The sequence below is a fragment of the Seriola aureovittata genome, chromosome 7, assembly GCF_021018895.1.
Source record: "Seriola aureovittata isolate HTS-2021-v1 ecotype China chromosome 7, ASM2101889v1, whole genome shotgun sequence".
In the NCBI taxonomy this organism is placed as follows: Eukaryota; Metazoa; Chordata; class Actinopteri; order Carangiformes; family Carangidae; genus Seriola; species Seriola aureovittata.
The window spans coordinates 19,837,481-19,862,935 of NC_079370.1; the positions used below are offsets into that span (position 1 = coordinate 19,837,481).

General features: G+C 38.5%; 1 protein-coding gene across 2 annotated transcripts in view; it reads right to left on the reverse strand.

The window, feature by feature from the left end:
- LOC130172442 (CUB and sushi domain-containing protein 3-like) overlaps positions 1–25,455 on the reverse strand; it is a 216,283-nt gene that overhangs the window by 124,006 nt on the left and 66,822 nt on the right. For both annotated transcript variants that reach the window (XM_056381188.1, XM_056381187.1), the window contains exons 8-23: positions 24,834–24,921; positions 23,950–24,074; positions 23,359–23,480; positions 21,372–21,475; positions 20,907–21,019; positions 20,441–20,623; positions 19,407–19,733; positions 17,906–18,100; positions 17,332–17,470; positions 15,372–15,559; positions 11,843–12,031; positions 9,313–9,429; positions 4,905–5,120; positions 3,459–3,647; positions 2,335–2,504; positions 971–1,127 (exon numbers count right to left, since the gene is read on the reverse strand). In XM_056381188.1, coding sequence (XP_056237163.1) covers positions 971–1,127; positions 2,335–2,504; positions 3,459–3,647; positions 4,905–5,120; positions 9,313–9,429; positions 11,843–12,031; positions 15,372–15,559; positions 17,332–17,470; positions 17,906–18,100; positions 19,407–19,733; positions 20,441–20,623; positions 20,907–21,019; positions 21,372–21,475; positions 23,359–23,480; positions 23,950–24,074; positions 24,834–24,921 — 2,622 coding nt within the window. The remainder of the gene's footprint in view (positions 1–970; positions 1,128–2,334; positions 2,505–3,458; positions 3,648–4,904; positions 5,121–9,312; positions 9,430–11,842; positions 12,032–15,371; positions 15,560–17,331; positions 17,471–17,905; positions 18,101–19,406; positions 19,734–20,440; positions 20,624–20,906; positions 21,020–21,371; positions 21,476–23,358; positions 23,481–23,949; positions 24,075–24,833; positions 24,922–25,455) is intronic.

The following is a 25,455-nucleotide window of genomic DNA, read 5'->3' on the forward strand; positions in this document are numbered from 1 at the left end:
TAGTTGCATTTAAATGCTGCTGCCAATTTATTTAGTTGTTGTAAATGAGTACACATTCCTGATTACTGTATATCTTATCATTATTTTTGCCAGGATCTAAACCCTCCAACAGTTCATGAGTAATGGCAAACTGCACTTTATCATAAAAATTGTATTTTATTTGAACTATTTTATAACTGTTTGTTCCTGGCATGTTTAGAGTAATTACCACGGAAAGAAAATTGCTAGTATAGGCCTAGTCACTGCAAGTTGCTAAAAACTTTTTTTTGGTTTTCATAATATTCAAGTCAAAACAGTTTGTACTGTTGCCTTTCTCACTAACTATGTTGAATTCTACCTTACAAAACCCGCTGGTAAACAACAAGAATTCAGAGAGCTCAATTGCAGGTGAAACACAAAAACACTTTAAATTGGAGTGGAAAATGCAGTGTCACCAAAACATCCTCTCGTCACAGTAATAAATTACAATCCGTTAGCAACAGTACACAGCCAGCAAGCCAATTAGGGGGAGAAACTAAACCCCATCTATTACTGGCCCACTTATAGCAATGACCCAAACTATCAATACAAACACACTCATTCATATGTAGAGGCACACACCATCTACAGTGCATGTACATATACACTGTTAACACACGCAACTCAAACTCAGTTAGGCAGACATAGACGTTAATTGCAGAAGTGGAGAGCAAAGGAAAAGAAAGAGAAGGGATTCACATAGAGGAAGGAAGAGGGAGAGATAGGGAGAAAGGAAAAAGCTAATTTTCCTGTAGGAACGGAGCAGAAACGTCATGCTGTGTTTAATGGATACCCTGACAGTGAGAGACACAGTGAAGCAGGGTGAGGGTCAATTAAAATTTTCTTTTAAATTCTGCTACTTGAAATGCCTGGCTCCTGAAGTGAGGCTAAATTCACTCATTTGGAAAGGCTTTAGGGCCTTCCTCCTTCAGGGAAATGAGATGTGACTTACTGTGGTATATGAGCCGGAATCCCGCCGCCGTCACCTCCTGGTCGGAGTAGAATTCAAGCCACAGATAGTTGGAGGTGCTGGTGAGGGACAGACCTTGCATCAACGTGCCTGTGTAGGTGCCAAGGAGTGGGGCTGCACCGTCCTTACCATCATACACCTGATCCGAGACAGAGAGGGACATGATGAAAAGTTTTGCTGCTTATAGAGGATGTACTACCTACAATAAAGTACACTGATAATATTGAGAATTAAATATTAATACTGGAGAAAGAGAGTGACAATTAAAAAGAAGCAATTAATACTGTATATCCTGTTTTATATGGCACCTCTATTGCAAAACCAATGTCTTAAATGAGACCTGAAAATTAGATTGGAGTGACCTTAATTCCTCCCATTGATTTGATACTGTGCATCTTCTGATCTAATTAATCCAGGCCGACTATTTTGAAGGTGTGAAAGAATACTCATTCTTTTTACATTATGATATTGGACATATTTCATCAATTGCTTTGAGTGAATAATAATGATGTTACTCAATATTGACATACTAAAATCCAATGAGGGATTAAAACCAGTGTAGTCTCAAAGCAAAGAGTAGATGCTTACATTGTTTTTTTGCAAAACACAATTGCATTTTTAATCTTTATTTGTTATTCTTTTTTAGCACAGATAGGTTTTGAACCATGCACCTCATGTAAATTATTTGTTGAAGATGCTCCTTTTAAATCTACAAGTAGTCTATGAATTTCGAGCAGTATATATATAATCTTTTCTGACTGACATCTGTGAAATAACGAAATGAAAGACGAGGCTTTGGGCTCTTCCTTTAAATACTACTGGGGCATTCTTTGTTTTGTTTTGTTTTTCTTTGAGTCAATTTAGCTCCAAAAGCATGTCTTTCCACATTTCAGATGTTCACTAGATGACTGAGTACAGGAGATTGCTGTCTACACAATTCCATTACTAAAAGCACAGATAGCAGGATACAATGCTGTTAATTGAAGCATTAGGCAAGACATCTGCATCCCAAAAAGAGTGCATTCCAGCTGTGAAGGGGGGACTACATAGTCATTTGCATCACATCTGTGGTGCTTACCAAATCTGTTAAAATGCCCTCGAGCAAAGAAACAAATCCTTTCAAGGCAAAACAATTCTGCACTCTGCCTGGTGCTCTCCACAACATTTTTCTTCTAGTTTCTTATGTTGTAGATAATACAAAGCACCGGGATCTGCCTCAAATACTGAACCAAACTAAAATATGAGACAAATTGATTTGACTTAGCTCTTAACACATGCCCTCTCTCTTTATTTGTTGATTGTCTATCTTCTGTCAACAAAGAGGCGCAACTGTATTGTGTCTTTACCTTGAGGATGTCACCTTGTGCGAGTTGAAAGGTGCTGGCAGTGATGTTGATGCCTTTCCCTGTTTGGACCTGAATGCTGTACACACATTCGTGGCTGTTGTCATAGTTCATTGGATAGTTTGGTGACAAAAGAACTCCCTCATTGTTGGAGACTGTCGACCCACACTCCGCTGCAAGAAAATCCACACATAGAGAGGATCAGTTAACCAACAAGAGGCTCTGCAAAAACACTTCCTAATCTCTGCTAGATCTGGAATAAAATAAACACCCTGGAGTTAAGAGATATTATATAACTAATTAATTTGCATGTTACTAAAAATAAAAAGGTACAATCCATATGTGTTATTTGGCTGATCCTTATTACTGATTCAACCAAGTGACCATTTCTTTTATTACTTTAGTATTACAATAACCATTATCAGCAGCCACTGACACTTTGTGAAATGTTGAGTAGATTATTACACACAGTGTTAAAACATTAGTATGCGTTTAGCTACTCTGAATAAACGCATAAGCGCGTAAACAGACGTCAATATTTGCTTTGCATTTCTCGGCATGGTTTATGAATACCTAGCACACAAACACTAATTTTTATGTATTTTTGTCCTTTAAAACAAGAGCATACTGACTTTAAATCTCACTAGCAACTAAAAGTCACTATATACCCTAGATAAATATTTTTCCTATTTCAATCCAAACAGTATTATCATGTAAAATTCATGTCATCATAGCACTGTTTTTCTAACACAGGTATGCCAGAGGCAGGGTTGTGCAAAAACATGTTAAGCACTCCATCACAGGACTTATGGGAATAATTCAGGTGACACAATGCCTTGACTATGACTCCTCTCACTTGTACCTGCCTTTGGTGCACCTTTCAGTGGAAGAGAGATCTCCCAGGATAGTTTTAACCTAGCAGTTCAGCACAGTATTAATCGCAGACCTGAGCTTTTACTTTTACTAAAGTAAATCTAATTCCACTGAGTTCTTGGATGTCCAATAAAATGTTTATGTCTGTGCTAAATTCATTTAAAACCTTAGATTGGCTAACAGGGTAAATCTGCAAAACAAATACTGTACATAAACAAGGAAGAAAAACAGAATAAAAGCAGCTGACCACGTACCCACACACCTTGGCAGAGGGGCACTCCACATGCGGCGGCCACCTCCCAAGCACACAATCTCCCTCGCCCCCTGTAGACGATAGCCTGTATTGCAGTGGAACGCCAAAGAGTCACCGATTCCAAAACTGGAGCCTGTGTGCCAGCCGAACCGAGGTGTTCCAGGGTCCTGACAGGGTTCGAGATTGTACTCTGGAAAGACAATAGCCAGAACACAAACAGTTGCAAAAAATAAAAAAAGGCACACAGAAATATATTACAAATATTCTATTACAATGAGTTGTTAATTAATGTACACTCGGTATTGATAATCAGTCTGTTCTCATGCTCCTTTCATTGAAACACTTTGAAAACACATTCAGCCAAAACAAAATAATAATCAGAGCTTTTGGGAATGAACTGTCTTTCTCAAGGACACTTCATCAGGTTGGGATACATGCCAAAAGCTTCAACCCAAGATGTCTGGATGAAAGATGGGCTCTCTAAAAACTAGGCCACCCTCTGTGTAGTATTATTATATATGGGTTGTTGGTGGCCTTATCATTTCAAATGTAGATGCAACTCTGGCCACGTAAAAAGAATAAGGTCGTACTCCCAGCAGTATTCCTCTCACGGTCTGTATCTGGCAGTATGCACAGCTATGTAGGCCTATTGATTACAGCACAGCAACACGCTACAGCAGCACCCTAGTGTAGAATGTGGCCTGACAGCACTGGCAAATTTTCATCAAAGGTCATAAAAGGTTAAAAAATGAATTCTAATCAGGAAATCTATAGATGCTAATTACAGAGCAAGGAGACACACACACACACACACACACACTAAATTTCATGAATATTCATGGCTGCATAAGTTGTGCTTCACTTCAGCGAACAGCAGGCAAACATTTAGCCAGAATGCCCATGAAGCAGGCTCTCTCTCCCCTTTTTCAACTTTACTGTCTCTCTCTTTCCCTCTCCCTCACACTCTCTTTCTCTCGCTCTCTCCCCGCCCTCTCCATCAACCCTGCTCACTCAGCATCACCATCTGTCTCATCTCCTTTCTCTCCATCTCCCTCCCTAAACCTTGTATCTCCACCACTCTCTATTTCTCCATTTCTTGGTCTCTACATGGAGGCCCCATTATTTCTGTACCCCCCCCCCCCCCACACACACACAGACACCTTGTCTGACCCACATGGCATGCTTTGATAATCATTCCTATCAGTCAGACACCCTCTACCTGCGTGACCTTGTTGTCTCTTAATTATCCTCCTCTGATCGGAGCAGCCCTAGGCACGTTACTTTATGCACACTTTAGAGAGGCTTACTACTTTTGATTTCATCACTGAATGAGTTGTCACTTTTGCTTTCTCCCCCCCTCCTCTTTTAAAAACCTTCCCTGCCCCTCTTGGCTATATAGCTACCAATACTTCCCCTTCTCTTCCTCTTACACACAGAAACCTTGTACCTGAAAAGGAGATGTTGAATCCCTGCAGTGATATGGAGAAGTCAGAAATGAAGCGTAGCTGGGCCTTGAAGTTCCCATACAGGCCAGCGTTAACTGGCGCTGGCCTCTCAGGGCCAGTGAGTCGAGCCAGTGGCTGGGCGAAGCTGCCGTTTTCTGTTATCAGAAGGTAGTCATGGTGGTCCTCCAGGTGGAAGGAGTGAAAAGTGAATTGGACACCTTGGAGGAGAAAAAAAAAAAAAAAAAAAAAAAACAGTTTAGAGGTTTTCAAGAAAATACAAAGGATCACGGATAAAGGTACAGGGAGAGCTTTCAGTAGAATAAACAATACATGAATTTGACTTTTTCATGTCCATACTGACCCACATAAGGTTAAGAAAAAATCCATTTCAGAATATAATTATACTGTAGAGCACTGCAAATTTAAGGCAATGCCCTCAAGACTAATGTGACTATTCAATTTAAATTTTAGCTATAATTTCAAATGTCATTATCATGATTAAAGATACACTATTCATTTAGTTTTAGCTTGCCAAAACATCAATCTACAGAATGCATTTTCTTTTCATTAAATAATAGATGCTTTAATCCACAGCAGGACAAGGAACAGGCATACTGAAACGAATCCTGCCAAAATTATCATTCTAAAATGAAAAAAGGAAAATATTACATCTAAAAAAAAAAAAAGAAAAAAGGAACAGAAAATGACACAAAAAAGATGAAAAGCTTTTTCAAAGTGCACACTGAATAGAAAACTTAAAGTGAAAAGTAAAACAGTGAAAATTGAACATTTGATTTGCACTGATGGCCTTTTTTTCCATTAATCTTCCATTTTCATTTTAAAAAAACTATGTAACTGAAGAACCACAGCCTGTCCACTAGTACATGAGCATGAGTCAGTGAGAAGAGAGAACATGATCAAATCTGCTACAAGAGCAAATAAAGTCTATTAATTGTGTCCAGGTTGGTCAAAAGGATTCTGAATTTTCTATCAAATAGACTATTATTTAGGCTTGAAAACCAGATCTAGGTCTGTATATCCTGCTTCTATTTTCCTACTGTAATAACAGTGAGACCCAGTAACATCATCATTTCATCCATGATGGCTGGTTGGCTGCTTTTCAGTACAATAAGCGCTGCCACTTTAATGCCATCTGTTGAATCTTTTTCAATATGACTGTATTACGTCCTTCACTATGTTTGGCTCACTTGATAAAAAAAAGGTCCCAAATGGTCATAAAATAAATAGCAAAACGAAATGATTGATTATGCTCTGTAAAACAGCAATTATATTACAGAGAGTAAAGGCAAATGATCAATTAATCAAGAGCCATTCCCATGAGGGGACATCCCAAAATTTTAATACAGTAGGTATGGGATGTTGGCAATTACTGAGTGGAATAGTTATATAGAAACTATCCCAAAAGATGAATTTGTCTTCTAGTCCATAGCCACGGGATAAAAATACACAAGGTTAATCACTGCCATGATTAAAAATGTATCATCTGTTTTTACATAAGCAAGAGCTTTATAATTTTCTTCACGTAGCAGAGAAGCTTGATGACAGAAGTGTTTCAGGGAGAGTAGATGGAAATCTGAACACATGAGTATAATGAAACCCATATAAAGAATATATAAATTATGTAGGACATTGAAAGTAGTACAATGGCTTTTGGTTAGTTCACTAACCCAGCATTCCGGTACTTGTACAAGTATTGCTGAATGAGAAACTTTAGTGGGAACCTCATAGGTTTCAAAAATGTTCCATTGTAAAATGATGGAAACCAGAGTAGAACTTCAGTGGTTTGACTATTATTTTGTGCTCTTATCAGAGGTACCTCTCGATGTCAAGGTCTGAGAAGTGATACCTGAACTTCATTGGTTTTCACTAGAACTTGCTCTCTGAATTATGAGACCTTGCCTTTCTGAATCATATCCTACTGAGTAAATTTGCCACAGGTGGACTACACTCAAAATTTATTTATAAATTAAAATAATTTTAAAAATGTGTAAAAGCTTATTATGTATAGGCGAGGTCTATGTAGAAGCCTTCTCAATTTGCAATTTATGTTTGTAAATGAAGTTTGATTGCCCCACACTAAATTCATTAGGCATTCTGAATACATTTTGACTATAATTAGTCAATTAGTTTGAAGTTTTCATCATTCAGAGTTGTCTCTCTTCTTCTTGTCCATCATTCTTCGGTTGTTGATGAAACTGAGTTTCATGCCTCCTTTTATTGTTGAAAGTCATTCTTAGAGTGTAGGTTTGAAAAAGTATGTGAACCCCGCGGCTAATGACATGAACAAAAGCTAATCGACATCAGGAGATAGTGAACCTGGAGTCCAGTCAATGAAAATTGGAGGTGTGGGCTAGAGCTACTTATAAAAAAGAAAACCACTTAAATATTTTTGCATTTGCTATTCACAAGATGATACAGCTACTGGCATCTTTTAGGGTGGAATGTCTTCTTGAGTGTTGCTTGATGCATGATTAATGGTTGGAAATCAATCAATACACCTTAAATGTCAATGTTACAACTTTGACCATTTCATTTGTTTTGTTAGTTCTCTACATGACAGACTCTTTAGTCGCTCCGGTGGCTCCGGCAGCTCTACACCTTTGGTTCCATCATAATGTTCTACACGGTACAAAACAATTTGACCCTGGTTTCATGTAAAACATCGGGGAATTGCTTTACACGGTCTTTAACAGTAATGTTTGTTGGTAAATGTGAGACGTGCATGTCACACAGGTCTGCAGCTTCACAACATGCTTCAGAACCAGAAACAGGGAAGTGAGTTTGGTGACGTACATCAAGTTTTTGCGGGAGAGTGGTGATTGATTCAACTTGGTGGAAACTACGATGATTCTTTTATCGAAATTGTGGATAAGTTGCTGTGATTGGACAAAAATGCAAGGTCGAGCAGAATTCACAGGGATTGGTTGAATTTGCATTAATAATTGCAATCACAACATTGCAACTTTCTGAAGGGGACTGATCAACATATTTTAAACAATAGGCCAAAACGGTGTTTATGCAAAACTTTTCCAAAACATTCAGTTAATTCCAAATCATTCTTAGGCCTGGAAAACAGTTTTTCTAATTTCCTAACTTTTCCAGGAATGTCATGACTGTGGGAACCCTGTTAATCAGTCCAAAAAGACAAACTGTCTATAAATGGAAATGGTGGAAATGTGGTTACATTCCCCACAGGCAGGCATCCAGCTAAAATGATTTCACTTAATTTTTTTACGAGCAATATAAATGTTGTTCTATAAAAGGCATGAAAATATTATAATTGTGTGTTATTCACACACTTTTCTCACCACTGTATATAGCAAGAAAAAGAACTGAGGAGGATTTAAACATAAATAAGATACCATTTGAGGCAGAAATTAAAAACTGCTGAATGTTATTTTTATGGTGTCAAACTATTCAGAGTGGAGGGATTACTGACGGTGAGACTTCAACCATCAAAGGTGACTCTTTAAAGGAACTAGACATGCTAGATTTGGATCAACTGACAATGTACAAAGAGTACAATATGGCATTTCAATGGGTCTTAGAAGAGGATAACAAGAAACACTACGGTAAAATACAGAGATAATACAGTTAAGTGCTGGGGCACTGAGATAAGCTCAGTGTACTTTTCAAATGATAATGAATATGAACGTCTAGGAGAACTGGTTACTGATCACATGACAGACAGTGATAACAGAATAAAACTAATAAAGTGAAGAATAATTTGTGAATAAATCTGAGATACCAGAATTCTCTCACTAGGTGAACCACTGAAATGTCAAAGCTGTTCATTAAATGAGGTAAGAGAAAAATGTATAAACTGCAATTTCGCCTGACAGTGTAAAGTACTATCCAAATGGGGAATGTATGAAGCTCCCTACTGCACAACATTTGCTCAAATAAGTACAATAAGTGGAACAACTGCTGATAAAGAGGAGCTACAAATTCAACTGCATTCTCTGATAGTAGAGCACACTTTAAAAAAAAAAAAAAAAAAGCAGTTAATTTTTCAATAAGTGAACACCTCAGACTGTAATATTATCCCTACATACAGTCTGGCCAGCTGCCCATGATGAAAAAAGTCACTGCATTTAAATTATCTTTGCTCAAGTAAAATATATGCACTTCTCACTTCATAATAATAAATCCTTGTAATGTTCTTGGAACCTGATGAGGGTGTGTCGTTTTAATTTATCGTTTCATAATTTGGCCATTGTTAGGACTGCTTAGTGTTTTAAGAGCTTGGTAAGGACTATAAAGATAAATGTTCTGTTACTGATGTGTAGTATGTGAATAAAAAATAAATAAATAAATAAAAAAAGTTATTTTAGTACACACTGAATGTACACTTGAATGTATCATTGGTAATTAGTGGGGTTTTCCTACCTTTTCCATGGCTGACTTCTACAGTCCATGTACAGTTGAGAGAGTTAGGATACAGCTCTGGGTACCCAGGTGATAAAATTATCCCTCCAGGTCCTCTGATATCCCCACCGCATGATGCTGAATAGAAAGGGAAGATAATGAATGATAACTGTTGCTGAAAAAAATGAAAATTGTAAATGAACCAATAAATCCTTCACCTGAAGACAGAGGAGCGATTTAAATGAATAATGCATTTGAGTCATATCACATCCTGTCCTGCTATTTTTATGAATACCTGTAATTCTGCCAACATAATGTTTTTTTCTTCTCTCCCTCTCTCCAAACCAGCCCAGCTGCCTAGCAGGACAATAAATTATTCATTAATTCAGTTATGCATCCACATTTTCTTCTCCTATGGTATCTTAAACTGAATGTCGTCAAAAAACATGATAACCCATTAAAGATAACTACAATACACAACAACTAACAAGTATATTCATCAAATTAGAGTATCTGGATTTATTTTGATTGTGACTTGAAAGTGTTTTAGCATTTTTTCCCAAATAGAAACAATCATCTCCGCACAGCGTCCAACTACTTTTCAGTTTGGAAAGATAATCCAGTTGCAACCCACTGTGCAGAGTAGTTACAGATGAGGTGATAAGGACCGTTGTCTAAATGAACAACACTAATGTCACCTCAGTAATATGACTCTCATGCATGTTGACTATTGACATATAATTTACTGCCAGAAAGCTCCTTATCTCATCATAGGGCGTTAATGAGATAGATCTCTACCCTTGTTGGCTGCTGGGGATCAGGAGGTTAATGCTAGATCCGCCTGAAGGTTAACTGGTCTAAGTGGATATTGTTCAAACCTGCAACCGTTCTCTCATGCTGTCATTATGCTTCAGCTAAAAGGTCAATTCACATAAAGGGCACTGCTTTTTAAATATAGCATTTATGAAATTTGACAAGCTTCATTTTTTAACTCTTTGTGTTTGTGTGTGTGTGTGTGTGTGTGTGTGTGTGTGTGTGCGCATGCATGTTCTTCGGCCTGAACGCCCTAAGCGTGGCATTGCAGCCAAATGCCCGGATGCTTTCCTCAAAACAGAAATTGCTGACAAATATTAGCAGTAGAACTCTTGTTCATGTATATATTTTCAAAGTAATGAATGTCAGATGATGTTTTGGAGGCTCGCTGTGATGCCTGAGGCTCCACAGCTGCACACATCCACCCTCCTCTTCTCTTCTCTCCTTCCACCCTTGGGCCCTCCAGTGAGCACAACACATCAAGGCCTGAATCCTTACCCACCAACAAAATTATATCAAATATTTTATTAATAAGCCGAAATTACATAAAGTCATTAAAAGTGGATGAGTACATTTGGCAAACAATCTACTTCAGAGGCTCCATAGGCAGAGCGCCAAGGCATTTGGCACAAGTCTGGCACATACCTAGGCAAGAAAAGGCTCCAAGATATAAAATGAATTTCGTGACAACCATTGGGCTGAAGCTGGATAACACAGCACTGTATCATATGCATGGTTGCATGTATTTTATTCATTACATTCTTTCAACTGAGTGATCTGTGATTAAAGGACATCATTTACGGTTTGTACACTGCAGCTATAATTGCCACAATTGTCCTTCAGTGTGCTTCTAACTGGCACAAAAGGCAAAAACTGTACAAAGGCAACCCAGAAAGGGAGATTATGTGAGAGATCAAAACTATCAGGAACATGCTGAACTTCATGCTTTGAAGTTGAGCATACTCTGTCTTCCGCATTAAAAGATTCATAACACTCCAGGTAAGTCGTTCACACAAGGACTGAAGTCTATTTGCTGAATAAAAAGCATTTGGAAAAGCGTCTGTCTGGCCATTCAGACCTGCTGTGGACAACCCATAGCCACTTACACTTGTGCCATTATCTCTTTCCAACAAGGCCATGTTTTTTGTTTGTTCATTCGTTTGTTTTTGCTTTATTAGGTTTGAGAATAAATACAGCATTGGGAGAAGCTGCACTAAGAACCGAGTTACCTTTTGCAAAATTAATTTAAAAACCTCTTGGCAGTTACTAGTGGCAGCTTTCCATGAGTATTTGTGGCTAGATTGGCTTTGTATACTTACTGTGTCTGTAAACAGAATCTTTATTTGAATTCTCTCAAAATAATGCTGGCATCCTAATGAGCTAAAATTTAGTGATGTATAAAATTCAATCAGGACTTCAAGTCATAATAAGGTCAATTATTAGATAGACTTTCAATGACTTGTCACATTCATGGAGTGCTTCAAGGACAAGAAGGTTGGTCTTTGTATTTTAGGGTCATTTAGCTCTAAGGTGTTCAAAAGAACCATATCATGTCATGCAGTGTCTTCCAAAGTCATTTTAAGAGCATAAAAAACAAAATAGTATTAAATAACATCTGTTAAAAATATGATTATCATTCACTTATCAAAATAGCAAAGTTACTGAATTGATTTCATATATGTCACTGATCCCAGTGCTGGAATGCGCTACACCAAATTGAACACTTCCGTATACATACCATCACATGAGGGCAGTGGGTGGCTCCAGAAGTGGTTCTTCTCACAAACGAGTGGTTCGTCATGGCTCAGCCTGTATCCTGGGTCACACTGGAAGGAGACTGTGGAGCCGATGGACAGGTCGTGGCCAAGCCGTACGCCATTGACTGGTATACCAGGATCCATACAGGAGTATGTGTCCAATGTAACCACTTAAGAAATTAAGAACAAACAGTTATTTATTGAATGTTTTTTGAGACGAATGTACATCTCTGCTTTGGAAACCCAATTTAACTACTGTTGAGTTTTATTTTTCTAGTATGTCAGTGATGACCAGGCCACATGTTTTCAATATGGGTACGTAATAATTAAAGCATTATTTTGCAAGTGACTGTATGTTTTGCCACTCTGACACACAGTATGTCAGATTCTGTTGAGTTTTTTTTTTTTTTTTTTTTTTTAACAGTAGACACCTGCTCTTAAGACTGTTGAGCTACTGAGGTATATATGTAAATCATACAGCTTTAATGAAACATGGAATTCTGTTTTTGCAATCATTAAAAAGTCTAAGCTACATTCATACAAAAACGTGCTGACAGGATCTTTGATGCGATAACAATCATCAAAACAAAGGTAGGTAGGTCTCAGATCACATACAATATAGAGAAAGCTTTCGAAAGTAAGAAATTTACTTTGACTTTTATTTTGACTTTTAACTTTAAAAATGAATGCCTGCTTGAGCATGCTTACTCAAAATGGGAAAAATATTTTACATGATTAACACAAGACACTTCACAGAAAAAGTGACATTTCACACATTAGCAAAGGCTGTTTTATAAAACAACACAGTTGAGACTTTGAAGAAAAATGCACTAATGCAATGACTGCTGTGATGTTTGACAGTTTTTTCTGAATAATCTTGATAGATTTGTCAGTTCCTCTAGTGTTAAAGAAAACCTGGTTTCATCTTCATGCTTTCCCTTTTTTGTTAAATTCAAGCAAGTCACCCACTGAGAGAAGGTCAAAAGTACATGTTCTAGGCTGTGAGTAGGAGTACAGGGCAGTAGTTTCATGGGGAGAAAGAACAGTTGGTAAAACCTTGTTGAAACTGCACACATAAACTCCTTTCCTACATGTGCTGGACCACCACTTCTGGTTGTCATAAAAAATATTTTTTTACACTGGTTTTGCTCCTAGAATGAACTGGTTGTAGTGCCGGCTTCATCTTAATCTTCAGCAATCCAAACTGCAAAGAGATGCCCTTGTTTTTCCCTGTGATTTCCAGGACTGCTGTTTGGATATCTTCCAAGTGGGGTTCCCTTGATGCACTAAAAATATGCTGATTTTAGGCCCTGATTAGCAACAGTTGTGTAAATAGTCATCAGGTCATAAGTGGGTAGGCTATTCTAAAAGAGCATTATCAGAAACTGTATTTTTTTATTTTTCAATTGTGCTCTCTCAATTAGTTGTGTTGTTTCACAAACAATAATTAATTAATTAATAAATTAAACAATAAATAATTCATATACATATTTGATACTTACGGCTGCATTTTTTTTGATAAAGTTAAAATGTGTCACACAAAAATCACAATCATTTTATTTTTTCATGCCAAAAATCCTCCAAATTATAATCATGACTCATATCAGAAGCAGAATATCTGCCAAAATGATCGCAAATATGATTTTCTTTGCTTATTGTTCAGCCCTAATTAGGGCTTATTGTAAGATCTAAGGTTCAACACTCTGAAATAAATTCCAGTCCACTAGGAGACATGTAGGTATGCTAAAGGCCCTGCCCAGGTTCTCTTTTTACCATGTGAAATCGCACTAAAATAATATAGTTTTAATGTGCAGTGTATAGTAATGGCCTTGGTTATACTATATGGTTTGTGAGCTATAGTTTACAGTCATCAACATTAATAATCGCACAACAGCCCAGGCTGAATGATTATTCATGTGCAGTAACAGGGCTCCTTTGCTAAGTCTCTATAGAAAACTTGTCTTGCTCTCCTAAAATACTACTATTTTAGAAAGTAAAAAACCTATGAATTTTATATACATATGGGCGGGAATGGGTATGAATTTTATCAAACAAATGTTACATAAACATATTAGAGAAGTAGAGCACTCATTGATCACTGCTGGTACTGGCCTCTATGGTGCAGGAATTTGGTGGAAAAAAATTCATCATCCCCATTCATCCCTATTCATATATTTGTAAATCACAAACAAGAAATATGCTAAAATAATAATATATAAAAAAATACAATGGCCAGGAGTGAAGTTAGAGAAAACAAACTGAATATGTGAGTCGACATAGGATTTGATAACATTTTGGAGTATTTTTGGTAACCGACTAGCTCTTATAGCTATTAAATACAATTGGAATGATGCAGTGTTTGTGTGCCTCAGTTTACTCACAGCATAATTCACTATAACCCTATTTCGTAAGACCAATTTTACAAATGAACTAGGCTGGGTTTCCCCAAAGCATTTCAGCAGTAATATATGTCCTAAATTCCAATGGAAGAAGCTAATATGATCTTACTGTTATTGCTTTTCGATAGCCTCATCAACGAAAGAGAAATGCACTTGAGAGTGAAACATAATAAGACAAAGGCACTTGTGGTCTGCTTTCAGTCAATAATACAGACATAATAACAAACTCTGTCTTATGAATCACATCTGAGTGACAAGGGTAATGGTGGTAGTGCAAACAATCGTGAAAATATATCACACTATGTCCAGAGTATTTTTTCTATTTGATTTTTCAAAGACTACAACTCCATGTATAGTGAAGTGGGGAGAAAGAAAAGACACAAACCCCCCATGAGAATGTAAGATTTGTCCCGGTATGCCCAACGGCCAGTGCAACCCTGAGGGTAATTATTAAGGGTACTCGATTATAAACCTGAGAGCATTAATAGTTCCCTTCCCTAGCCCAGATTTTCTTAAGCAGTCTTAAGTCTTAACCTCTCACACAACAGGTCCTGCTAACATGCTAACAGTGGGGTTTTTAAAGTGAAGTAATCATGTGATGAATTAACATCAGTTAACAGATAACATAACATTCAAAATTGCTGTGTTGAGCTTGGGCTCTCTCCAAAAGCAGTGTTTAAGATTCTGTTGTCTCAATCTTCAACTTTTATCTCAAAACCAAGTGTGAATAAATGAATTTCATCCCGAGAACCAAAGCTCATTGAGCCAAGTTGTTATAATAATACTGGTGCTCTTGTCATGTAATTCACCTGAAACACATCCTCAACAGTTTGGTCTTGACACATAGTTTCAGAAACTTTATGAAAGTGTTAGAAGAATGGCAGACCAAAGTAAATACAGTGTCATTAACCACAATTTACTTAGTATACTTAGTTTAATTAATTTAACATATCTAATTTGAAATTAATTAAATATTTTTTTAATACTATGAAATAAATACTACTACATAAGTACTAATTAAGTACTATGAATATCCGTATATTGTTTGAAGACATTTTGCATGCATAACTTTTAGTTTTGCACTGCATGCGGAGAATAGCAGTGTACTCACCTTCATAGAAGATCTTGAAACCGCTGTTTGATCGACTGTTATCAGTGGTAAAAAGCAGGTACAGGAAGTTACTGCTACTGAACAGGAACGGAGGGACCTGGGTGCCATTAAATGAGCCAATCAGAGGAGAGAGCAGGTTGGGGCCATCATGCACTTCCAGGAAGTCATAGCTGAGTTCAGTTTGAAACCTTAAAAGTAAGAAAAGAAAAGAGGGAGTTACAGTAGTAGATTATTTGTAACAATACCTGTAGTTTGACAGATTAAACAGTTTGAAGCTATTTGGCCTGTTCTGTCCACAGAGAAAATATTCTACTTAAAGGAGCCTGTGTATATTCTCATTTGTCCAGGTCATAGTATCCTAAAGGTGTTTTTTTAAATCGAAAACAACTGGACTAGGTTATTTGTCTGGGAAGACGTTTCACCTCTCATCCAAGAGGCTTCATCAGTTCGTGTACGCATCTGACCAGGCTAGGACTGGTCCTACTTTCTGGTGTGGAGACCCAGGTATTTAACCTCTTGTGGGCGTTCACAAGGATGATGATGTCACTGGTTCCCTTTTGTGCTCCAAGTGTCAACGACAGTCGTTTGCATGACTGTCGTTGGTGGAAAATTGGTTTCGACTTCGTTAGTGCTCTATTGTGTTACAACGACAGTTGTAACACAACACAAAAATGTGCCCTAACACAAAATGTTGTGGTGTTGTGGTGTCTGAGGAGGTCTCAGACACCACCTATCTCCAATTTACAATGCTGCCCTTTCATCCCTTCCCAGGAGACTCAACAATCTAGCCTCCAAGAATAACAACTGTTCACAAGTGGCGAGTGACTCCAACGACTGTCGTTGTAACACAATAGAGCACTAACGAAGTCGAAACCAATTTTCCACCAACGACAGTCATGCAAACGACTGTCGTTGACACTTGGAGCACAAAAGGGAACCAGTGACATCATCATCATCCTTGTGAACGCCCACAAGAGGTTAAATACCTGGGTCTCCACACCAGAAAGTAGGACCAGTCCTAGCCTGGTCAGATGCGTACACGAACTGATGAAGCCTCTTGGATGAGAGGTGAAACGTCTTCCCAGACAAATAACCTAGTCCAGTTGTTTTCGATTTAAAAAACTCCTTTAGTCTACTTAAAGGAGATAAATAAGAAGACATTGCATACACAGAAAGTTAATGCAATAGTATAAGATCAATGAGTTTCTTGGAAATCTGACATGGTATGGATCTGTGGTCACCCTCGGGTCTCTACATCATCAAACAAGTGACATCTGCACAGAGTTCCAATATCACTATTACTATTGTGGAAAAACACCTTCAGACATGCCTCTTTATGTTACTGATGTAAAGAGCTTAGAAAAAGAAACGTATTACCTCCTGTATAATGCCAGTATGAACTGCATGAACTAAACATAGGAAAACTGGCTCATTTCAAGGAAAGGAGAGGCAAAAGACTTTGGCCCATTTCACAAAAATATCACAGCGAAAGTAGCTCTTTGTTTCCATACAAAGGAATGTTTCAGCACGGACAATGTGATGATTATAAAATATGATAATTTTATGGTTTTGCTTTTTTATGTTAGGAAATAAACATCTTAAAGCAAAACTATTTTTTTTCTTTTTATTATAGCACTCTAAGGAAGTGAGCGAGAGCAAGTAAGCGAAATAAAGAATTACTCGAGGCTTTCAACATTTTTGGAATATAGGTCCAGGTTTGCATTCCACCTCCTATGACTTTCTGTTTCTAACTCAATGGCTTACAGGATTAATGGTATCACTTCTGTGTTGCACATGTACAGTATGCATGTAAATCTGCCTGTAGTAAACACATGAGGTACAGTATGTGGACGTACGTACATAAGGGATTGCATGCCGTCTCAGTTTTTATCTGTGACTTTGTGCAAGTGTGTGTATCTTTGATTCCACGGCTGAGTTGTTGCAGCACTGTCATACAAACCTGTCAAAGCTGATCTTGATGGAGCGTCCTGGTTCGGCCTCAATGACCCACTCACAACTCAGGGAGTCTTTGTAGTAGCCTGGCCACCCCGGGGAGAGGATGACACCAGATGGCCCTGAATAGTGGCCCCCACAAGGAGCTGGAGGAGCAGAGAGGTGGAGGAATGGTGGGAAGGATGGGGAGGATAAAGATATAAATTAAAGATATAAATAGATTGAAGGGTCGGGAGGGTGGTAGACAGAACAAATACAAGGAGAGGAGAGGAGGAAAAAAGATGGAGAGGAAAAGCTGTTTTAAAGAGGATACCACTCAGTAATCTTTTTGTACCAACATGAAAAAAGCTAAAAAATAAAATGAATATAGGATGAGTCACCAAAAGACTCAAGTTACACAAACACCTGAAAATAAGATAAATGTAGCCCAGTTTGGGTGGACTCTGAGCTGCTGAGCTGTTCCACATAACCCACTCACTATTTTATCAAAATTCCTTCAGTTCTTTTTTCTTTCCTGACTCCATAGTTTTTGACCTATCTGCCCAACAACATCACATTTATTAGCTATTCCAATTCAGTACCTTCACATTTGGGAATGAGTCCACTCCACATCACCTTGCCTTCCTCCAGATGGCATGTGATGGTGTCAGCCCCCTGCGTTTTGATGAAGCCCTCCTCACAAACCACAGAGATGGAGCTTCCCAGCTGGAAACTGTCCCCAAAGCGCCTGGCATTCAACGGTATGCCAGGGTCAGGGCACTCATTACGGCCAAAAGCTTGTAATGAGAAGAAAGAGAACAAGATCTAGTGACAAACGCTCTTGTGTGAATGAGGAATGGGGTCTGTGAGGAGTAGGGAGATAAGGGAAATGAATGTAGCTGTCATTGGGAGATTTTTTTTTTTTTTAAAAACTAAGAGGTCTGCTCTGCACACATGAGGGTGACAATAGCCTCTGTCTTCAGAACTTGTTGTGCCTCGTCAGGAGAAAAAAGAATTACAATGATACAATGGTGCTTTAATAGGCAATGAGGCATGAGAGTTAAACACTGAGTGCACTGTCATAAATGCACTTTAGGTCCCTATAGAGTACATAAAAAAGTTTTTCCTAAGAAGAAGAAGAGAAAAAAAAACAAACACATGAAAGGGACTATGGTATCGATTTTGAAGAACATTGACAAAAATTACAAGTACTGTTGAACTTAATTTCCTCTTATTATTCATAACATACAGAATATAACTACTTTGCACATGAATTAAATCTTTTTTAAATGATATTTATTTCTGATAGTACAGTGAGATAGACAGGAAAGTCAGGGAGAGAGAGAGAGAGAGAGAGAGAGAGAGAGAGAGAGAGAGAGAGAGAGAGAGAGAGAGAGAGAGAGAGAGAGAGAGAGAGAGAGAGAGAGAGAGAGAGAGAGAGAGAGAGAGAGAGAGAGAGAGAGAGAGAGAGAGAGAGAGAGAGAGAGAGAGAGAGAGAGAGAGAGAGAGAGAGAGAGAGGGGATGACATGCAGCAAAGGGCCGTGGTTCAGACTCAAACCCATGGCCACTGCGGTTAACTAAGCCCATGTGGTATGCACTCTACCAGGTGAGGTGCCCACGGTGCCCACTGAGGCGTCCACATTAACCTCCTAAGACCCGAACTCTTGCATGGCGTGCATTTTTAATTTCTCTTTGCTATTTAGGCTGATTGGGACCTGAGAAAAATTATGTCCACATATGAGGACATTAGTTTTAAATTTCGATTACTGAGTGGCAGTATAATATCCTCATATGTGGTCACCAGGCCCTTGTTGAGAAAAAGTTAGTATTGTGGTCTAGAGAACCCAAAATGTGAGGTCCACATATGTGGACACCAGGTCCTAGGAGATTAATTACATTTCTAAAGAGAATTACCGCTGCTTTAGAAAATTGTTTTTAAATAGTGTACAAATTCAGGAGGTCGGACGGTCAGTCTAAGATAAATTACTAATCATGCCACTAATTCCTAACCCTAAAAAGATAATGATGGACTCATGTATCTGTTTAAAAATGCTTTACTATGATATGATTGTTTGAATTAAACAGATCAAATAGTCACTTACTGCTATAGGTAATATTGAACCCCCTTCCAGACATGGAGTGATCAGCCTGAAACTCCAGCTGCAGTACGTTGCTGTTGGATGTCAGGTGTGAAGGAACTTCGGCCCCTGAGAAGCGTCCCAGTATTGTGGCTCCTGACTGGTCCCCATCTTTGATTGTGAGGAAGTCATAGGGAGGCTCCAGGTCAAAGTCATTGAACGCCAGGTGGATTCTGGAGCCTGGCTCAGAGATAATCAGCCACACGCAGTTGAGGTTGTTCCCATAGCCTTCTGGGTAGTCGGGAGACAATACCGTCCCCATGGGAGCAGTGAAGTTGGAGAAACAGGGGACTGTGTGATGGAGGGTGCAAAAATATATTAGCAATGATAAAAACTTCCCAAAAATCCCAGGTGAGGCAATTTGCTTTACAGCAACTTTGACAATCACATGACAATCCACACTGTGGATTCTGCCATGGTAGGATCAGGCTCAAAGATCAGTATAGAACAATGTCAGCACTGTATAACTAGCTCAGCAATCATGAGACAGCACTGGTCCCATGGGTGCTGAGTAGTTGGGGAAACATGAAACATTTTAAGAGAGTGGAGCATAGGTAGTGTACAAAAATACAATATAGGTGCCAGGGATACTGCACACTGTCCCAATGGACACAGTTAACTTGAAGAAACGGAAGACTAGGTTTTTGTTATGGATATGGGTTAGGTATAGTGAAACTTACAGGAGGGATTTACATTGTCTTGAAAAAAGGACAATGTCCAGTATTATGCAGGGTTTCCTTCTCCAGAGTATTTGTATAGTACAGCAGTGTGTATCCTATTTTCTACTTTTTCAAATCAACCCAAAACAACAAGGCAAGCATATGCTATCAATTTCACATTTTATATTATGTATATTGCTGTTTACACACAATGCACTGCATGGTCATTTAACAACACCGTAATTAATCCTCCAGTAGTTTAGTGTCATTGTGAACTTTCCAAACGCATAAGTAATTGCTTCATTAGCTGTCATGAAAAAAATCCCGTATTGGACTCACATATGCAGATGGGGATATTAGCCGACCACTGATTGTTGTTCTGGCAGGTTATCATCCTCTCCCCGATGAGCTCGAATCCAAACTGGCATTCAAAGCGCAGAACATCTCCATTTAAAAAGCCACTACCCTCTTGGTAGCCATACAGAGGTGTACCAGGGTCACCACAACTCTCTTTGTCAATTTCTGTGGGTGAGAGGAGAAGAAGAGGGGGGAGGAATGGAAATGGGTGGGGATTAAGTCAAGCCAAGTCCTTTGAGGTACTTTTTTTCTTTAATATTATCTATAAAGGTCCAGGTGAAGAGTGTGAGAGCCTGGTTAAGGACTTTTTTTTCCAGGAGAGAGGGAAGTGAGTGAGAGACAGGCAAACAGACAGAAATGCATACAGGACTAGCTGAATGAGACAGTCACAGACATAGATATGAACACAGACAGTGAGAGACGATATCAGCACTAAAGGCCTACGTACCTTTATAGTTGATCTTGAAGCCAATCGAGCCCACACTCTCATCAGACTGGAGATGAAGCCACATCTGGTGGGACATGCTGACAATCAGGTCTGGGACAAAGCTTCCAGTCAGCCTGCAGACAGGGCAACAAAAGAGTCACTGAGGTATCCAAATACACTTTTCTAACATTAACTCATCATGCAATTTAATGTTGAGACTTTCTCAAGTCTTATGAAATGAAGTGAAAAAAAACTGATGCATACTTTAAACAATCATGCATAAAAGTTACCATAGAGCATCACAATGCACTGTATGTAAAAAGTAGACCTTCATTTAAATGGTGCAGTTTTTCAATTAAATCAGGGTTCTTGGTATAATGTTGCTTTACAACAGTATGTACATGTACAAAAATGTACATCTAACAAGCTTTGCATCATTTGACTTACAGTAGAATAATATATCCAATGAGGTTTTATAATACTTACACTTGTATTATTGTTTTCGAGTCACCTACTTCCCCTCCATCTCCAATGGTTAGTGAATCATACCCAATTTCAAGGTCAAACTCTTCAAAGTTGATTTGAATAACCTGTTGTGAAATACAAAATAAATTGCCTTTATAATATGTTCTTTGCTAAGTGCTAACATGCAGCAAGGCAATCGTTGGAGTGCTGCCGAACAGGCTAGTCGTTGGCGCTGGATCAAGAGGAGAGACATCACCTGGACCCCTAAACAACAGCGGCAGCAACAGGGTGAGTAGAGGGAGTTAAAGCAGAGGGGGGGCGCACTTAGGACGCCAGATGTTGCCGATGAGCCCTCTGGAGGTGTTGTGGGCCTGTCAATCGAAACCCCTATGAAGGAGGGTGCCCACTTGATGACCCCAATGAAGCAAATTAAATACTAAGAACCAATCATAGTGAAGCAATTTTAAGAGTCTGAAATTATTAATTGCCTGTCCACATTACCCCTTGCAATACAAGCTGTCAAAAGTTATACAATTTTTCCCTTAAAAGTATATAACATCACAAAAGATGGCATATTCACTAATCAAACAGGCAACATCTGCTTACACTAATAATCATCATCATGGAAAATTTTGTCTACTGCAAAGACATTATGCAATAAAGCTACATTATCTCAACCTACACTTTGCCTGCATGGATTATTGATGAATGTATGGATGTGGCATCAGGCATCAGTGTTTTATCTGTTGATGACAAACATATGATGGCATCCTCTGCATCCCCTTTTCTGGCAATGGGGAGGGCAATGGTTGCACATTATCCATGTGTAACAGCCTCATTACAATGCACACATAAGCATAATTACCATAATAACACTAATGGACCAAGTTTCAGTGCCAAGTCAATGGCTTGTTTGCCTTGGAGAGGGCACGACGGCACAAAGCTATGGCAGTTGCCAATCGTAGTGAGTTCTGAATGAGTGTTACTTGGTTGGTTATTGTTTATTAGCAGGATAGCACTGAGCTGACACCCCTGTGTATATGACTCACTGGACAGAATACCAATAGAGACAAATTTGATGTAGAAGAGCAGTAATGACCATTAGGAAAACAGCTTTGACCTCTTCACTTTGGGGAAAAGCCAGTCTCATTCAATCATTATTTCTCTCCATTTCTGTTACCCCAGATGAATGAAGCAAATCGCTCAACTGCCAACAGTCACGGTCAAACTGGCAGTCCAATGAGAACTGAAATGCAATCCACTGCAGCTACGTATATTGATGAGGGACAGCAACAATGAACTTAAGTCAAAATATCTGCATTTTCTATGTAACCTTTTCCTACCTCGGGCTGCCCTTGCAATTAATAAAGCATGCATTCATAAATACAGATACAGGAAGGAAATGCCTGGACAGTAATGAGGAACACATGTTTAGAAAAAAACCCAACTGGGGCATCACACCATATTACTTATACTCTTCTTTAAGTCCTTTCTGGGATTTCTTCAATATATTAAAACAGAAAATAAAAAGCTATTTATCATCTTTATAAATACCATATTTACAGTGTAAAGAGACTACACTCAGTTAAAAGAATTTTTTTTAAATTTACTTCCTAATGGGCTTTGCAGGTAACAATGGCAAACACTTTATCTTTGATGTCAGATTGTTATTTTCACCAAGTTTAACAGTAACCACGGGTTATCATACCTCTAGTCTATATCTACAATAGGTGGCCTTTTAATCTTGGAAACAACTTTATTTATGCTGTAAAGCCGATGTGAAAAGGTGTGACACAAAACTCATGGTAACTATGCACTGTGTGGATTGTATCCCCATTTACTGCTCAATTTAGACATCTGAAGAGGAGAAAAATTAATTAGGATGCAAAGGCCAGTTAGTGGTGGTTGCCCACATGACAACAGTAGCTGTGGGTTTTCATTAGACTTGGTCCAAAAGCTAATACTTCAAAGCTAGAAAAACAAAAGAGCCCTGACTCTGTTCTAATACCTTGTTTGGATCGCTGGCAGTAATGATCCACACACACTGGGAGTTACTCTCATACTGGATAGGGAAGTTAGGGGACGTAAAGGTCCCTGATGGTCCCTGTAGATTCGACCCACACGTTTTCACTGTAACAGTATAAAGATAAACATGACGACACAGATAGACAGATTCAAAACATCTTTGAACATTAAAAAAAATATAGAATACAGTGTACATAGTATAAATTCTCTACAAAACCTAGAGGTCAGTCCTAGAAATTTAAAATTTACAATAAATATTGATGCAAAGGGTGCTCGGAAGGCAGGGTAATAATTCCTGTATTACAACATGACAGAAAGGAAATGTATTGTTTGCACAAGTAGAGAGAAGGTCTATTAGCGGCATTTCCATTAATCAAATTCTAAAAGGTGCTCCAGGTATTATGAAACATAGAAAAACAGGCAGAGCATTTTGGAATTAAAAAGGAGAGTGCTGCAGCAGAGGCTTTCATACATAATTAACAGAAATGAACTTTCCTCTATCTGCATAGAGCCTATATCCAGAGGCACTGCCTTAATCAAACTGTTTTATTAGCTTTTCAGAAGCCTTACTCACCCTTGCAGACAGGTCTATGGTCGCTCCAAGCAGCGAAGACTTCGGCAACGCGCTGGCAGGTAATCGTTTTGGAACCCTGCAGCACATGGTCTTCATCACAGGTAAATTGAGCAGTTGCTCCGATACTGAGAAGATAATAAACACCATTAACGCCTGAAAAAGCAATCAATCCCTCAAAAATTACTTTCGATGAAATATCAAATTCATCATCCATTTCATGTCATTCATTACAGGGTTACAGTGCACCAATATATCAAATTCAGTAGATGGACTGGAGAATGTGTTAATTTAATTTTTAAGAGGCCTCATTTTCCATATTTACAAATGTCCAATGTATTAAAAAAAACAAAAAAAACAAACAATGATGCTTTTTAATGCAGTGAGAAAATATTTTGCACATTAACAAAAAACACAAATGATTTCTGTTCATACATTAGAGCTAGAAAAGCTAGCTAACAGTCCAGAGAAGAGTCATCTACATGGACATTGAAACAACACTCAGTTGTACAGGGACCAAAGAGTGGACTTAACAGTGTAAGGTAACTAAATATCAGCGTGCAATGGGCTCAGTTTTAGTAGAGAGAAGGTTTCTTAAGCTGCATGAATACACTCTGTACAATGCAAAACACAAACCTGAAGGTATTCAAAGTCTGCTAAATGTCAAAATGAATTTTCTGAAAGTGATACGGTATGTGTGCTATGGATAATATGCATATTATTAAGAGATGAACTACACTGCTCAGTATTAACAAGAAGAAGTAGTGTAACAAAGTTACTGGATGTCATAACACAGAAATGGGTTAGGAAGCACGTTTTCCTACTCCTCAACTCTCCTCGACAATAATCCGAGCTCCTTCACTTGAGCTACAGAAGCGGCAACTCACCTGAAGTCAGAGCCAATCCGCTTGCCATTCTCCGGCTCCCCTGGGTCAGGGCAGTAATTAGACACCTGTTTGATTCCTCCTTCATTCACTGGGTGAAAAAGAGAAGGACCAAGAACGCTGTGAGAGAGACACTCTAATTTTCAAAGCTTCGTACTTTCAGAAAACACCCGCTGCAGTGAAAAGCACTTGAACAGTAGATAAATCTGCCTGTTTGAATAGTCAATGGTTACGTTAGGTGACAGAATTTGGTTCCAGGAAACACAAATGTAGTTTAACAAATCAACTTCATCTCTCAATGTCAGAGACTTTCAACTGCCAGTTATTTGGCAGCGCTGTTGTGAACACACATTCATGTTTGGTGGTATCAGAGTGAGTGCCTATGGGTAAATGCAACTCTCTTACCTGAGCTAGACAAAATAAAGGGAAATGTATCTGGGCTCAGCAGGGACTAAGAGGATTAATTAACTTTCAACTATCATTTGCAGGAGCTACAATAATCACTCAGTGAGTCTCTCCATACATAACAATAGTTTAAGTACACTACACAAAGCCTTGTAGATATGGTTTCACAGCCTTTACTACTGTAGGAACATAGAGAGATGGCTTGGCAGTAAGAAAACAG